Raw genomic sequence first — 16,201 nt, forward strand, 5'->3', positions numbered from 1 at the left:
CAGACCTAATAATTTTTATGAATAGATACTATAAAACCTCACCTGGAATGATCACTTTGGGCAAAGCAGGTCTTAGTGATACTGAAATTTTGACAAACTAACCTTCCAGATGAACTTTCTTGATTTCTCTCTCGATAATCTGTGGCTCTCCCTCAATTATTTTAGTAACCTTGGTGTACTCAGTTCCGGCTATGGTAGGCATCAAAAACAAATGAGTTAAAGCTGGCACAGCATTTTTCCATATGCAAGGAGCCCTCCGTGGAAACAATGTCATTTTTGGGTGTAGGTGTTGCAGGCTACTATGATATTCATGCCGTAAGGTATGTTATCTCTAGGGATGAGTCATTCATTGCAATCTTGGTTTAAAGCTTTGCATCAGCAAAGACTAAAAATTGTTTTTAAGCAGTTCTGGATACTTTATGAGCAGAATTAAAGCCCATATGAACTTGTTCCTTTATTTAGACTGTGATAATACATTTGTTTTGACTGTACTCAAATTTAAATAATTAGGAAATTTTCAGTAAAACATTTTATGTAGACAAGAGGGTCATAAAGCATTATCATCGTGATCACCAACAACCCTAAAGCAGCATGTGTATATGCTTTTACTGGCTATATGTATAGCAAGGTATTATCATGGCAGCCAAGGGTAGTTGACTGGATAAACCAAGGAAAAGATAGAGAAAAATCAAATTAAAGCAAAAGAAAAATCTACCTATTTGGTCCATTCTATAAAGCAGGATGCTTATACAAACTAACATATAATAGCAAGGAAAACAGAAAGAATTCAAGAGATGATATTGTCTTCATCAAATTTCCTAGAGAGAAACTATCTCTTTTCCATACACCTATTGTAAATGTAAAATGTAAAATTTAAAATGTAATCTCTACAGATTATACCTATTTAATTGTATATCTCTGTATCTGAAGGTGATTACAAGTGCAGATATAATTGTTAGATTCTGGCATCAGACCTATCAGTTTTCAACAGTTCTACAGATAAAGTTTGTTCCTGCTCCTTGTTGACTGGTTTAAACCAGTAAAACATAATGTAGTATGTAGAGGAATTTTCTTGCTGCAATTTTTAAATTTCCAGCTTTTCTTTTAAATTGTCAATCCAGAATTAGGCATCTCCAGAGAGCAATTTTTTTCACATAGCTGGGATACTTAGGATAAAGTGAAAAACCCTCTAGAAGTTTCTGTTTCTGTCCAATATTATAGGTGAATTCTGGCTTAGATCTGTAAAACTAAGATTCAGATGTTAGAAACAGAACAAAGAATTATGGTCAGAGTTCAGGAGTCAGAGCCATATCTTGGCTTTTCTCTAAGACTAGCTGTGTTATCAACTAACATATTTAAGTTTAGTGGTCAGCTGTTCAGCCATCAGGAAATCTTTTACTTGACAGTTGAAGTTGACAAACTTGAAGTTCAAGTCACATCCATATAATAGTGCTTTTGAGAAACCTTGAGATTTAATTCCGTGAACTAAATGTGGCTTTAAGTTACTTTACTGGTATACAACTTGATAACTTACTGAAAAGTAAACATAAAAGTAAGTGCATGCATTTTATTTAGTTTAATATTTAATTTAATATTTCATTTAATTTAATATACGTAGAGAAGCATCTATCCATATTTTTGATATTCTGACTCAGGTTTAAACTAACATTTACAAAATCCATATCACTTAAATTCTTTTTTTATTCTCCATTGCTATTATAGATAGTTCTTCTAATCTACATTAAGCAGAGGACATTCCAAATTCATAGATAAAGATTAATCTCATAAGCAAAAGTTCTTTTACTAGTTTTCTACAGCTACTAGTTATATACTGCCAAAACTGTTAGAATTAAGAGAGCAAGAAGGAAAGAAAACCATTCCTTGGAATGCTGTATTTGAGGAGAATTAAAGTTAATGTCTGGATATCCATCACCTGTAAGCATTTAAAGATGTTATACATGCCTTTAATTATTAACTTGAGGGCAATGAACATTCATTTCTGAAGAACTGATAAGTAAGATGAATTTGGCCTGTTACAGTATGTTCCATTTCATGAATGTTTTTTACAGATTTAAATTTGATTAAAAATATTCAAATAAATCTTCATTGCTCCCCTGAGTTTTAATAAGTTAACCTTTTAAAGACTGAAAAACCCAAATAAATATTTTGTCTGTGATCAATGGCATTAAGAAATTGATTACTCAAATTTTGGTGCTTACTTCCATTTCACAGATATCTGGCACTGGAATACAGTGTTCTTTTTTTTCCATTAAAATCCCACTTTTACTATGTCAGTCTTTAAAATGTTGAGTTCAACATATCTGAGAGGGGTTTCAGTTATCATAACTTGTTGCAAAAATGTTAGTTATAATACACTGAATTACCTCCCTGCAGAAGTCTTTTGATTTCTTCATCTTCCAGTAAATGACCATCACCTTCAATAAATTTGGTCACTTTGGTAACCTCTGATAGGATACAGGTAATGGCAAAAAAATTGATTTACAGAAAACATTTGGCAATCCCACAAGAGCATATATAATCCTGTCATAGCATTGTTCTGAATTTAAAATTCATGTTATGTTATCAAATTCCACATAAACACTGGAAACACCATATCTTATGACAAACATAGCATGCTGTATATTAGACCCACGTAGCCTCAGCTCTAGAGCTGACAGAAATATGAAGATCAAAAACTCAAACTGGAATGTTACATTTGGAGGGTTATGAGGTTTAATCTTTAGCTAAGATTTTGCAGTATGAACATCATTTTTTAAAACCTGAAAAATCCATTCAGTAATTACTTGAGTTATATAGAGAGTTATATATGTATTAAAGAAATTAAATACTAACCTTCCTCAAGGATTTTCTTTAACTTCTCTTCATTGTCTGAACCCCCTGCAGTAATTCTGGTGTATTTTATTTCAGGACCTGGAAAAAAATTGTAAGGTAGTGGCTTTTATCAGATATAACAGGTTTTTCCTTTAGATTATTTTTTCCTATTTAATACATATGGTGGTTCCACGGTTAACATGCTGCAATGTGTTTATAGGATAACTTTATTTTTTTACCATTTCCAAAATTAAACTGAAAGAGCATTAAAAACATTGGTTAGAACTAGTCGAGAAAGTAATTAGGCAAATTTATCATAATTAGAGTAATTACCTGCTTACATCCTTAGATTGAGACACAATTTTAAACCCTGTTGTATTAGGTTGTTGATCAGATATTTCTGAAGTCTATGATTAGTCTGAATTTGCTGTTGCAAATAGACATTTTTTGCTTTTATTATTGCTATGACTCATTTGAAGACAACATTTGAGATTCTTTATCAGTTTCTACAGGTTGAAAATGAGGAGACAAAGGTCTGAAATGCTGGCATTTTACATTATAGTTATCATTTCATGTGGGATATTAGGGAAACTTGAATCTGAGAACTGAGAAAATTGTATTTTATTTGTCTCCCCTAAAGTTTTTGCCAGAAAATAGTCCCAGGTTTATTCAGAAACAACTAGTGCCTTTCATTCAGTTATTTTCATTGTAGTAAAAAGTTGTATGATAATGACTGAAGCACGATGTTTTACTTCTGTTTTTTGAATTCAACTTAGGTTGAATTTCAATCTTTTCTAAATAAACTGAATATTAGGACTTACAGCTAAGTCAATATGTTGTTATAACAGTGTCTTTTTCTTATAAGCTGCCTAGCAGATAAAATTTTAATGGCAGCATTCAAACAGATATTTAAGCAAGGTGATCAAAAAGTGTCAACAGAGAACTCCACATACTATGATCAAATATGCCTCACTCCACTTATCAAATTCTAGGATGCTTAAAGAAAGTAATAGGTCAAATACAATTGAAATTGGTCAAGGAATTTAGGAGATTTTGTGTGAGAAAATCAAGGGATGCAGATGTATACTGATTCTATCTTAATTAGCTGTCTCCAAGTGTCTAATTTATGACTGTCACATCAAGTCCCCACCTTACAGAGAAATCAAGATCTTTTCCTGAAATGGTTGTCAAGAGAGCCTGGGGTGATGTGCAAAAGTAGGCATCTATACATTAAACATCTATGTTTGGTAAAATGAAACCTTTCTGGAGATATATAATCCAGAAGTTCAGGAAAAAAAGGTTTCCTTCTAAAGTAAGACAGAGTATGAAAATGCAAACAAAGTAGTATCATTGTGAAATGATAGCAAGAAGGTTACAAAAGTAGACACTTGGCAAATATATGAAAATAAAAACTAAAAAAAGAAGACAATTTTTCACAGTTTTGCATGCTGTTAAAATATTGTTGCCATTTTTGTGTATGTGTGTGTAGGACACATGGTCAGCCTTACAGAGACAGTGGGAAGTATTAGGGAAAATTAATCTGTCAAGGAAATGCAGTTTAGGCACTAGGACAGAACTTAAGATATGCTACTTTTGTATGCAGAGGTGGACTTTACTAAGAATGAATATCTCAACTTAATTTACCTTGAATAATTCTTTCTTCTGTCACTTTTTTCTCTGTCACTTCCACAGGTCGTCCATCAATGATTTTAGTGTATGTTTTAATAACTGGTTCTACAAGGATTTTTAAATTCAAGGCATTAATCAAGTAATGACCATTCAAGTGTTCTTTTGAGATGTGGAAACTGACTGAAGCACATAAGGATAAACCATCAAATATTTTATGAAAACTAAAAATGTTCAGAGACCGGGAAATAGATCTACTCAAAATTTAGGATGATCACATGATTTTTCCTTTAAAACCATCCTAGATGTGAACATCTCAATGCCCTTAGCAAAGATAAGGCAAGGTTTACCTCTCTTTCTGACAAAATTTCCTTTTAATCACAGAATCACATACTACACACTGGATTGCAGGACAGCAATGAACAAATAATTCTTGACTGACACATATGTCAGCATGCAGAGTATTTCTAAACTGTCCTGGCTGCAGCTATGGAACACAACTAGTGAAAAAACCCCAATTTTTTTAAATGCATGAGAATTAAAAGATATATAATGCAATAGAATTGCAGCACTCCACAAAGGTCTTGTTAAAAACAGAACAGCTGTCTAACATGAATCATCTTGATAAAGTATAAACTCCTGGTGAATAGCGACTGGTGACAGAAATTGAGTTTCTGAAAGCATACCAACCTCCATGAATCACTTTAGTTATTGTCTCCCCTTCCCTGACTATTTTGAAATCAGGTTCCCCTTCAATTAATTTAGTGAGCTGTGTGATAGATGGGTCTGTGACACAGGAAAAAAAAACACAACATGTTACAAATAGTCATAAAATACTTATAGTATTTCATGGGGATGAGCTGAAGCTTGCATTTCCTCCCCCTACTCTAGATAAACCAGATGATTGTAATAGAGGGTTGTTGAAGTCTGAGAGGTTATTTGTGGCAACATTGTACAGTCTTGTGTTTCCTCACAAAAGGTCTTCAATATAGATCCCATCATACACTTATTCTCTATAATTTATTCATTTATGTATTTTGTGTATATGATATTTTTAATATTTGTTGATGAGTTCCAGGCAATAAACCAGATCCTCAGTAGTGGAAAGGAAGCATTTTTCCATATATATTGGTAAGAAGGTTACTCTGCATCTTTGCATATCTTATAGATATTGCTTCACCAGTGATCAGTGTGCAATATTCATAGTGAGAGCTTTTCTTTTTTTAATTATTTTTATTTTTTGTTGCTTTCGATGTTCTTTCATTGTTGTTTTGGAGTTTATTTTTTGCTCTGAGGTTTTTTTATGTGGCTTTTTTTTTCTCCTTTTGTATTTAAGACTTGGCCAGTGGTTACACAGCTTAGAAAGAAAAACCAAAAAGCAAACTTCTGCGATCAGCTGGAATGGCTGTAAGGATATTTATCATCATTTCTGGCTATCATTATCATGGGTGAGGTCATCTTGATTATGCTGATCCAAATGTATCTCTGCCTGACATGCTAAAGCAGGAGATACTGGATAAATTAGGAACATACCATCAATTGGCAGTAATAATATGGTTTTTCTCTAATGAGTGCTGTGGGACTCCTTTCACTTAAGAAGCTGATGTAAAACAAACTTTCTTTATTTCTTATTCAGATACAGAAACTTAGCATAATCCCTCTTTTTTACTTTCCTTAAAAATTCCTTAAATATCTTTAAATTATTTTTTGTAGAAGTTGATTGTGCATTGATTTTTTTCCATAATTACTGATCAGAATTTAACAACAGCTTTTAAATATGTGTGCCTCCTGTTAATTATTGAAAACAGTCAGTTTAGGCTACCTTCAAGAATGAAAAACAAAAACAATTTGGGTTTTTTTTTTCAGTAGCAAAAGATTGCATAAATTAGAATTTAGTGGTAAATAATTAATTTATTTACTTCAGATGAGATGATATGATAGAATCATAAAGATTCCCTGTTATTATAGACTTCCAGTAATCTATTCTGAGTTCTAACCAGCTGAACAAGCCATCATTTCTTTTACTTTCTAACAGGTCTGAATGAAAAACTTTTATAAATATTTTAAAGAAACTGTCTTAGAAGACTTATTCCCTTGCTTTTTTAAAAAAACTTAGAGGAAGTTTTTTGCATGTTGATAATCCATTAAATACCAATTTACATTGAAACAAGAGATGATTATAAATGAAATCAGGTAAAAGTTATATCTATGAATGCTTATAAATGCTTTTTTTTACAGTTCTCAAAAACTGTACCTTTTCATGTGATTGATACAGTAGATGTGTGCAAACCAAAAGTGAGGGCATAGCCAGCTATATAGCCTAGCCTAGGATCAATCCTTTGAATATTTTATCTGTTAAGACTTGAGTTTCAGTCAGATTTAACTCTTTAGCACTGTTCAATCTTTTAGATCCCATACATGCCCAGGGACAAGAAATGGAAGCACAATACAAGAAGAAAACATTGAGACAGGAAAAGGCACATATCCCCCTCTAAACCTGGTGGGGAGAGATGTCATTTTTTAAAGTGGAAATCACCTTTGCATCATGATCTAGTAGAACTTCCTGACAAAAATTAACATTTAAATTTGCCAGCTTTTATCTACAGACTTTTGTGGATTTAGGTGGTTCTGACAGCACCTGCTGCTTCCTACTTTTAATGAGAAAGCTCAGAAGTGACAGAATTGGTTTTATTTGGTCAATATCTGAATCAGTTATCAGCAGAAAGGCTGCACTGGCCAGAGATCATTCCCTGGAGTGTGTCCCAAAGTAGAAATACTGTACTGGAAATGGGAAAGAGTAGCCCTTCAATACTCACTGACTTTTTTTTCCTCTATTTGGTGAATAAAATTTAGTTCTACATTTGACTATACAAGTGCTTAGACATTTCATTTTTTCTTTAAAAGACAATTTTATTTCAGTTAATTTTCAACTTCTAAACATCCTGTAAATCACCTAAACTATGTACTCTGTCTCTGGGTTTAACAGAGCAGAAGAGGTAGTTTCAGAGAATGATTCACCCTCAGCATAGGAAGATTTCTAAAATAGCTTGGATGAATTACCATATGAAATAAACTATCCATAAATATTGCACTGTGGATCTGATTTAATGATGGAGACTAGGCAACGAAGATCAAGCATACTTCCTTTAACTTCCTTTCTCGGTTGAGATTAAAAAAATCCCTTTCAGCATTTTTATTTCAATGGAAACCTGGATCTCATCAGCTTTACCTAAGTTATAAATCACAAGTGATTTTAGCAGTCCCATCCCTCATTTTTTTCTCTTCAGTCCCACCACTAATCTTAGAGTCATGCTTCTGCATGGAGAAATAAACAAAGCCAAAGATTGGGTAGATATCATTTTCAGGCATCCAACAGATATTGGTAGTTAGAACTGATTGAAAATTATAAAAAAATGAACCATTTTTTTCCTCAAAGTATAAGAAACACATCTACTTTAAAATATCTGTTTTAATTTAAAAAAAGGGGAAAGTTCTTAATTGAAAAACAAAGATGATAAAATAAATGACTTGAAAAAAGATTATTTAAGATATTTTTAAATGCCCATAGAATAAGGAGAAAAGTCATTCAGGAAGAAAAAATGTGGGCAACCTTTTCATGCAAAATATTTCAGTCAGTTCTAATTGCAATATTTGTATCTTTGCTTTTCCAGCAAAGTGTTCAGCACCCTGGAGTTGCTAGGTATAAAATGCATCCTGTTAAATAAATATATTCAATATATATATTCTGAATATGTATATGAACATAGGCAGAAATATATATACTACAGGCCTCATTTACCTTCCTTTGTGATGATAGGCTGGACGTTGCTTTCAATTATGTTAATTTCTGAAAATATAGAAAATGGAATATACAGTGCATTCCATTCTTACGATTGCGTCGAGGCAACGATCAGTTAGATTTGATCTGCTCATAAGGATGTGGATAAAATCACAGACATTAATGGCTGGAATAATGACTCAGAAGGATCTAGAGTATGAGTCTTGGTTTTAGTTACGAAATGGTGATCCACTCAGGTCACCTGCAGACAGAATCTAGAGATATGGTGTTTCCTTCGAGCCTCATGAAACCCATGGGTCATGGTACCAGTGATGATGTATGTATAATAGAGAGGGCTTGTACTATTACCCACACACAGTTTTGCACAATTCCCTGACATGCCTTATGCCTGAGTATTGCCCTTTTCACTAGGGAGCTGATCAGGCATACACAGGAACCCTTCTGGCATTCAGAACTACAGATACAACACCACAGAAAATACATCCTTGGGAGATCAAGTTGTCCCTCTACACCCAGGACAGACTCAAGTATTCATTGAACATCTCTGACAGTGATTTGCCTCATACTCATTCAGTAGAGAAGCTCACCCTGAGACAAGTTCCAGCCTTCCTGGTCTTTCATTCAACTAAATCTACAGCTACAGCTTTCTAGATGTCCACATTGACCTCTCTAGCTTAATTTTTACAGGCATTGCTTCCTGTGCTGCTCTCACTGGCAGTGGGGAGTAGAATTATAGAATAGCTCAAGTTGGAAGACATGCATAGGGATCATCAAGTCCCACTTCCTTCTTCTTAAAGGACTACCTAAGACTACGCCATATGACCAAAGGTGTTGTCCAGAAGCTCCTTGAACTCTGTCACTCTTGGTGCTGTGACCACTTTTCTGAGGAGCTTAAAACTATCTGTGAAGCACCCTTTTGTGCTGTGGTGAAGCACCCTTTTGTAAGGTCCTGTCGGAACTTTTCCCAAAGCAGCTTCATTCCATTTCCTTGTGTCCTGTCACTGGTCACCATGAAGCAGACCAGCCCACCCTCCACTGCCCTTCTTGGGGAAGGCATGGGATGCAATGGGGTCACTGCTCAGCAATGAGGTCACCCCTCAGCCTTGCCTTATCCAAAATGAACAATCCAAGTGACCTCAATAGCTCCTGGTAAGTCTTGACCTCAAGACCTTTCCCCATCCTGGTCATCCTTCTCTGGACACTGGGAACAAAACAGCAGCCAGCACTGGAGGTGAGGCCACCCCAGTGCAGAGCAGAGAGGGACAATCCCCTCCCTTGCCCAGCTGGCTGAGCTCTGCCTGGTGCACCCCAGGACCCAACCCCCAGGTTGGCTATTTTGTCTGCTGCGGCTCTGTTGACTCGTATTCAACTTGTCACCAAGGTGAATGACTCAGTCTTTCGTTCCAAGGGCTTTTTAACTTTAGTATGTCCATTGCCAGTTTTCAAAGTCTGATGTGATGGTTTCACTTTCTACTGTGAAATATGGGTAGAATTCCACTGAAATTTAATAATTTGTCTAAATTCATATTGCCTCATGAAGTTACAGCAGGCTCTTTGTCTTTTAATAACTTGTTTCAACATATACCCTATATTCAGAAATTAAGTGCAAGGCCTGAGAAAGGCTGCAAGAGAGCTAAAAGAGTTATTTTTTTACATTTTCTCCCTAAAGAGAAGATATTCTGAACGACTGTCTCCCATTCAAGCCTCATATTTGCTTATTTGGGAAACAGGGATAAAAGAGACACTGTCCCTCTGAAAATATTTATGAAAAAAGAAAGTTTCTCAGTGCACAGTCAATACTGCATCTTGGAGAGAGATACAACTCTGTTATGCACCATGCATTGAACTTTGGCTATAAACTGAAAAACAATCTTTTCCATATGTATCTTGTCTACCCCAAGAGTTTGAACAGCTTACTTCAGGGTTACTTTCCAGTCATACATCTGGAAAGGGAAAAATACAGTAGCGCAGAAGCCAGTAACATTCTACTTTGAATCCTACTCTTCCTTTTCTTCATTGGCACATCTTACTTTCCCAGAAATTGCTTTCTTCTTTATTGAAAAAGAGATATACAATTCCAAATTGGAATTGGCACCACTTAAAAAGCAACATTCAACCCATCTGGAAATATTTAAAATGAACTTACTGTAAAATGTCAGTGGAATCTCTTTGAAGGTACTGTCACGAACAAACTATAAAAACAGAAAAACAATTTATTTAAAATTTAAAAAAAACAGCACTTGCCTTATAGTTTCCTTGTGAGTGTGGGTAGGATTCACTGCTTCATTGACCTAAAATTTAGGTGATGCTATTTGTCTAGGTTGTCTCATTCATTGTTGAGGGAGAATGTAGTCTCAAGAGGATAACTGACCTAGATAAGGATGCTTACTTTTCTTCACAGGTTATCGATGCTGCTGGCTTTAATGGAATAAGAATTTAGTCTAATGGTATTTTTTTCAAACAAGTGATTTGTTTTCCAAGAGTGATAAAATGAACTAAAGAGCAGATTTGGGCCAATTCACACTGAAGTTATCTAAATGCAAACATACTACAATTATTTGGCATTAAAAACATAAATTATAACTGGTTTTGAGTACAGGGTATCATTCATGATTATATTTTGGTAACTGGGAGACATTGAATGTGTTGTCTGCTGAAGAAAGAATGGACCAGAGAATCACTTATGATTTATAATGTGCTTGGTTTCACAGATCCTGCCAGATAGACAAAGGGATAATTACTGAAAGAATACCTTTATTTGAATGTATTTAATCAATTTCTTCAGTATTGTGAGCAGCTGATCATTTCCAACAGGCAGTTCTGACAAAAGAAAGAGGCATGTAAGAGGAATATACAACTGTGCTCATTTTACTTTGATTTACAGTGGTCAGGAGATGCAATCATTCTCAAACACTCACAGAAGAGTGTACACCATATATATTATTCTATATCAGCAGAAAAGATAGTCTTTGGCTAGTCTTTTCTTTCATATACTTTATTTTAATAAAATATCAAAATCTTGCCAAGGTTTCAAGCAAGGTTCTTCCATGAAATGAGCATTGAGGTAAATTTTCTGTTTCAAATTCCACATAGAAATCGTGCCTTTAAATTAATTAACTTTTTAAAGTTATTGCAGTTATACAGCATGTAAATAGATTTAAAAGAGTGGGTAAAAATTAAATGAAATAATACTCACCTGCTGGATATAGGAGTTTGTCAATGACATGAATGACACCATTTGTTGCCATAAGATCAGATTCTCTTGATTTCAGTTCATTAACCAGAAGAGTATCATTCACCTGGTAAAGGATCAAAAGAGAACCCAAATTATCAGGGACATTAGAAAACAACCCCAAACCATATTATAACATTGGGAGAAATGCATGGCATGCTATAATGTGGATAGGCATGGAATATCAAATCTCTGTTACAAGGCTGTAGCAGGGAGATATTTTCTATACTTAACTGTTTTCAAGTACAGTTTTCCTCCTTGGATGGTTTTAAGAATATTTGTTACACCAGGCTCAAAGCCACTGCCAATGAAAACTCCTTGTGTCAAGTGGTAAAGAAGAATATTCCTGAGAGCATTTTTGTCTCCTATGTACAAATAAAAAAGTAAGAACAAAAATTAAATGGTAGTAGTAATGTAGTTCTTTGTGGGAATTCTAAGGTTTCACATAGACTTGCACTAGGATGAAACACAATATGTGTGAAAATACCATGAAAACACCTTGAAAATATACAATTTGAATTTGTTAAAATGATAACAAAGGGAAAAAGTCCAACTATATGACAAAAAAGGTACAGAACATAATCACAAAATCCTATGAGAAATCTACAAAAGAACATAAAAGGGGTCAACGGAGCCATTATAGGTGCTGGGTTTATCTGTTCTTACAAAGGGCAGATGCAGCTTGGAGAAGCTGGGAATGAGGGAAACTTCTTTATTTTAGGGATGATTTCCATATGCCAAAATTGACATTCCTCTGTAGGATGAAAAGAAAAACAAATGCAATATTTTCATGTCTTAAAAAGAAATGTATCCTCTAGCCAAAATTAATATCCTGATGCGACTCTCTGGGTCTGTAGAGCTTGAGAGTCAGGATGGGCTGCAGGAAAACTATAACATCCCCAGCAGACAGAGTACCAAGCAGAAAAGCTTTAAAACACATCTGTTTGCCATTACATGGAATATTGACCATTCTTAGTTTAATACTAGAATTACATGCTGATGCTAGTTGTTTTTAGGAGTTCCAGCCTTGATGAAACTGCATAGGAATCTTGTCTGCTCATATTCTTTTCCTGATGTTTCTTTAAGCAAATATTTTCCTTTTTTTTCCCCTGTGTTTTGCTCTTATAATTGATAGCAATGCTTAGTTACTTCCCTATTGAAATCCAATAAAATGATCTTTTTCTTCCTAGTAAAATTAGTGCTGATATTTTGTGACTGGACCATTCAAAAGTTACATTAAGTTACATAAAAAGCCCAAGCCTGTCCACTCCAAAGATTTTGCATGAACTATCAGATTACCTTTGAGCCTGTCCACTCCAAAGATTTTGCATGAACTATCAGATTACCTTTGTAATTATACCACTATAGTTACTGGCTAAAATAATCCTTGGTTTGTATCTTTCTTACAGATAAACAAAGTATTTCTTTAGATTTGTTAAAAGTTATACACTGTAAGATATAGTATTAATGGAGAAAGCAACATAGTAACTTAGAAAAAAACCAAGACAGAATTCTAGAATGTAAACTGGCACAAAACAAAACAAAAAAAACCCAACCAAACAAAAACAAAAAAACCCCAAACTCAACAAAAACAAATACAAAAAGAAACCCCCCAAAAAAAAAAAAAAAAAAAAAAAAAAAAAAGAGGGCTAAGGAAAGCACTAAGTAACTGAGCTACAATGATAATAAAAATGGTGCATAAAGCATCTTGAAAGAAGTGCAAATAAAATTGTCTTGTTAACTACAGAATTAGTCCAATATGGCATTGACATTGGACAGCTTCAAGTCCTGAATTGAAGACAAAAATAACAGAAGGAAGCAACACTACAGAATAAGATATTGAGGAATGAAATTTAAATTTAAAAATCAGGTTGGAGTTTTTTTCCAAACAGGTATTTTCTCTATGCCTAAGAAGGAAACAATTTAGGGGATTCCTATATTCCTGCTCTATGTGAAAGGTAAACAGACAGCTTTTATGTGAGAGGTGCATTAGTCTCCTTGCCAATCAATTTTACTTTCCTTATAATTCAGGGATTTTTATGTTACTTACTTATCAGTATGTCCTTGTCATCATCAGTCAAATCTTTAAAGGCATCATTAGTTGGGACAAAGAGAGTCCACTGTCCAGGCCGTGACAGAACATCATCCAAATCTGCAGCTTTCACCAGACTGAGGAAAATGCTGTTTACAGCAAACAGACAAACCACAAATACATTTTGTTGAAATGTGGTGACTGTAATTGGATCCAGGTACTTAGTTCCCCCATTTTTATTTCTGATAGTGTTTCAATTTTCAAACACTTTCATTGTTTCCCAGAAATAAAAATAGTGGAAGAGGAAAATGGGAAAAGGCAGTCTTAAAAGCAGCAGACAGAGGAAAAACTATTCCAAAAAAATACACTGGCAGCCTGGATCAGAGCGGGAGCTGTCAAATAAAACCCCCTGCAGATCAAACAGATAAAAAGAGGATGAAAAGGATAGTTCTTGCTCTAGGAGAATTGAGATACTTGCAGGAAAGGGACAGAAATAAGTACTGGAAAGGTTTGCAATCCTTCTGCACCCATATGGAATTGTACTGCTCATTAATTAAAATTACAGAGACCATTGCATTTATAGCTCTGGATGTATCATTCAATTCCTTCTGTCCTCTCACTCCTCTTATTCTAGTAAGTCTGGTCTAGTAAGTCTTACAAGCCTTTGTGCCATGAAAAACCATTCTAGCATACAGCGTGGAAGCCTTTTCAGCATACAGCTGGAGAATACTTTTTCTTATCCCTTTTTTTTTTTTTTCCTTTTGTTATTTGTGTAGGTAATAAACCTTTCTCTGCCATCTCTGCTTTCAAAAACCCAACAACTCACATGCTCACAGGCCAGAATTTTTCTCAGATCAGCTGTGCTGTATATGGTTACCCTCTGCAGGAAAATATCAGTTCTGTCAATATGGCTACTCACCTAAAACGCTTATCATTTCTCAGCATTTCATGCAATGTCTTTTCTGCTGGATTGATGATCTGTCTGAAGACGTGGATAAAACCATTTCTTCCTTCTTTGCTTCCTCTGACCATGCATGAATTTTCAATGCATACAGCCTTATTGAAAGAGAAACAAGTGTAGCTGTTTTACACAATGTTAAAAATAACAACCGTATGTGTTTCCTACAGTTACATTGTGTGTTTTTGCCAGGAAATTTGGCATTGGTTGAGAAAGCCGAAATAGTAAAATCTAGAACAAAATAACATGGTGAAAATATTTTAAAACTTTATTTTTTCTGTGTGTTTTTCTCTTGAGAATGCTCCTAATTAGTTATAAAAAGGAGCTTTAAAAATTTGCAATCAACTGAGCACTCAATTTGAACTTCTGTTGCATTTACCCAAAGAGTTCTGCATGCAAAGCTCAGTTTGAGAAAGATCGAATTTTCGTATCTTGCTATCTTAAAAGCTTAAGGATTTTTGGCTAGATACTCATCATGGTAAATGTTGGGGAGTTCATTCAGCTTTGCCTTTTTTTGACTCCCCGTTTTCACAGTTGGATGCATATTTTTAGAAAGACTCATTCACTTACTGTGCGGTACACAAAGACTCTAAGTAGTTTTCCTCCAATTGTTTCCAGCTCTTGTCCATTGTACAGTTCATTGAGCCCAATTTTCACTTTTATAATGTGATTCTGCAGGATTGTTTTAAGAAGACGTTGATCCAGCCTTAAGGTGTCATCTACAAAGCCATTTAGATAATAATGATAATAGTAATTTATATAGTGAATTTTTATTCAAATAAAGTTAAACGACTCTGGAAATACTGAATCTTTCCTTGAAACATTTGAGTTAAAGCATGGACAGGTCTGTGTATACCGAAGGCAAATTGTTTTGACCATTCCTCAAATTCCGCCAAGAGCTTTTGACACAGCCATGATTAATTTCTGTAACTAATATGTCTGATGATTGATATGTGGACCTGCTCCATCTTTTGAATTACTGCTATAGTTTGTATTAAAACTAGTCCTTTCTACATGTGCACCTAAATCTATCCAAATTTGCTTCCATGGTAGCGAGACAACACTCTAGTTCCTTGAGAAAAGGCAAGATGTCCGTGAGGTCACCTCTGCAAGTATACTAACATCTGTTTTACAGTATATTTATATCAGTTTCTCTCTGCTTTAATGTACTGGGAAATGCTAACTTCCTTGAATTTCCTGGATTTAACTGGGATAGAGTCAATTTTCCCCCTAGCAGGTCCTACAGTGCTGAGTTTGGGGTTTAGTATGAGTGTAATGTTGGTAACACGCTGATGCTTTGGTTGTTGCTGAGCAGTGCTCACCCTCAGCCAAGGATATCTTGTGTCTCGTGCTCTGCCAGCGGGCAGGTGCACGAGGGGCTGGGAGGGAGCATGGCCAGGACAGGTGACCCAAACTGGCCAAAGGAGTGTTCCATACCCTAGAATGCCATACCATGTATATAAACCAGGGGAAGTTGGCTGGGAGGTGCCAGTCACTGGCTGGGCATAGGTCAGTTGGTAGTGGGTAATTGTATCGTGCATCACCTGTTTATTTAAGGTTTTAATTATCTTATATTTATATCATTTATATCTATATTTGTATTTATATCTATATTTGTATTTATATCTATATTTGTATTTATATCTATATCTATATATCTATATCTATATCCATATCTATATCCATATCTATATCCATATCTATATTCATGCTCCAATAATA

General features: G+C 34.8%; 1 protein-coding gene across 13 annotated transcripts in view; it reads right to left on the minus strand.

Annotated features, from left to right (window-relative positions):
• The window catches only part of POSTN (periostin), a 31,815-nt gene that overhangs the window by 3,729 nt on the left and 11,885 nt on the right, over window positions 1–16,201 (minus strand). The window contains exons 10-22 of one of the 13 annotated variants that reach the window (XM_063391959.1): window positions 15,050–15,198; window positions 14,441–14,577; window positions 13,540–13,670; window positions 11,724–11,854; window positions 11,454–11,556; window positions 11,010–11,077; window positions 10,404–10,449; window positions 8,258–8,305; window positions 5,149–5,244; window positions 4,477–4,566; window positions 2,854–2,931; window positions 2,385–2,465; window positions 103–189 (exon numbers count right to left, since the gene is read on the minus strand). In XM_063391959.1, the coding sequence (XP_063248029.1) occupies window positions 103–189; window positions 2,385–2,465; window positions 2,854–2,931; window positions 4,477–4,566; window positions 5,149–5,244; window positions 8,258–8,305; window positions 10,404–10,449; window positions 11,010–11,077; window positions 11,454–11,556; window positions 11,724–11,854; window positions 13,540–13,670; window positions 14,441–14,577; window positions 15,050–15,198 (1,245 nt within the window). The remainder of the gene's footprint in view (window positions 1–102; window positions 190–2,384; window positions 2,466–2,853; window positions 2,932–4,476; window positions 4,567–5,148; window positions 5,245–8,257; window positions 8,306–10,403; window positions 10,450–11,009; window positions 11,078–11,453; window positions 11,557–11,723; window positions 11,855–13,539; window positions 13,671–14,440; window positions 14,578–15,049; window positions 15,199–16,201) is intronic. The other 12 variants (XM_063391960.1, XM_063391964.1, XM_063391963.1 and 9 more) reach the window with 12 other exon arrangements.

This window comes from Prinia subflava, chromosome 3, assembly GCF_021018805.1.
Source record: "Prinia subflava isolate CZ2003 ecotype Zambia chromosome 3, Cam_Psub_1.2, whole genome shotgun sequence".
NCBI lineage: Eukaryota > Metazoa > Chordata > Aves > Passeriformes > Cisticolidae > Prinia > Prinia subflava.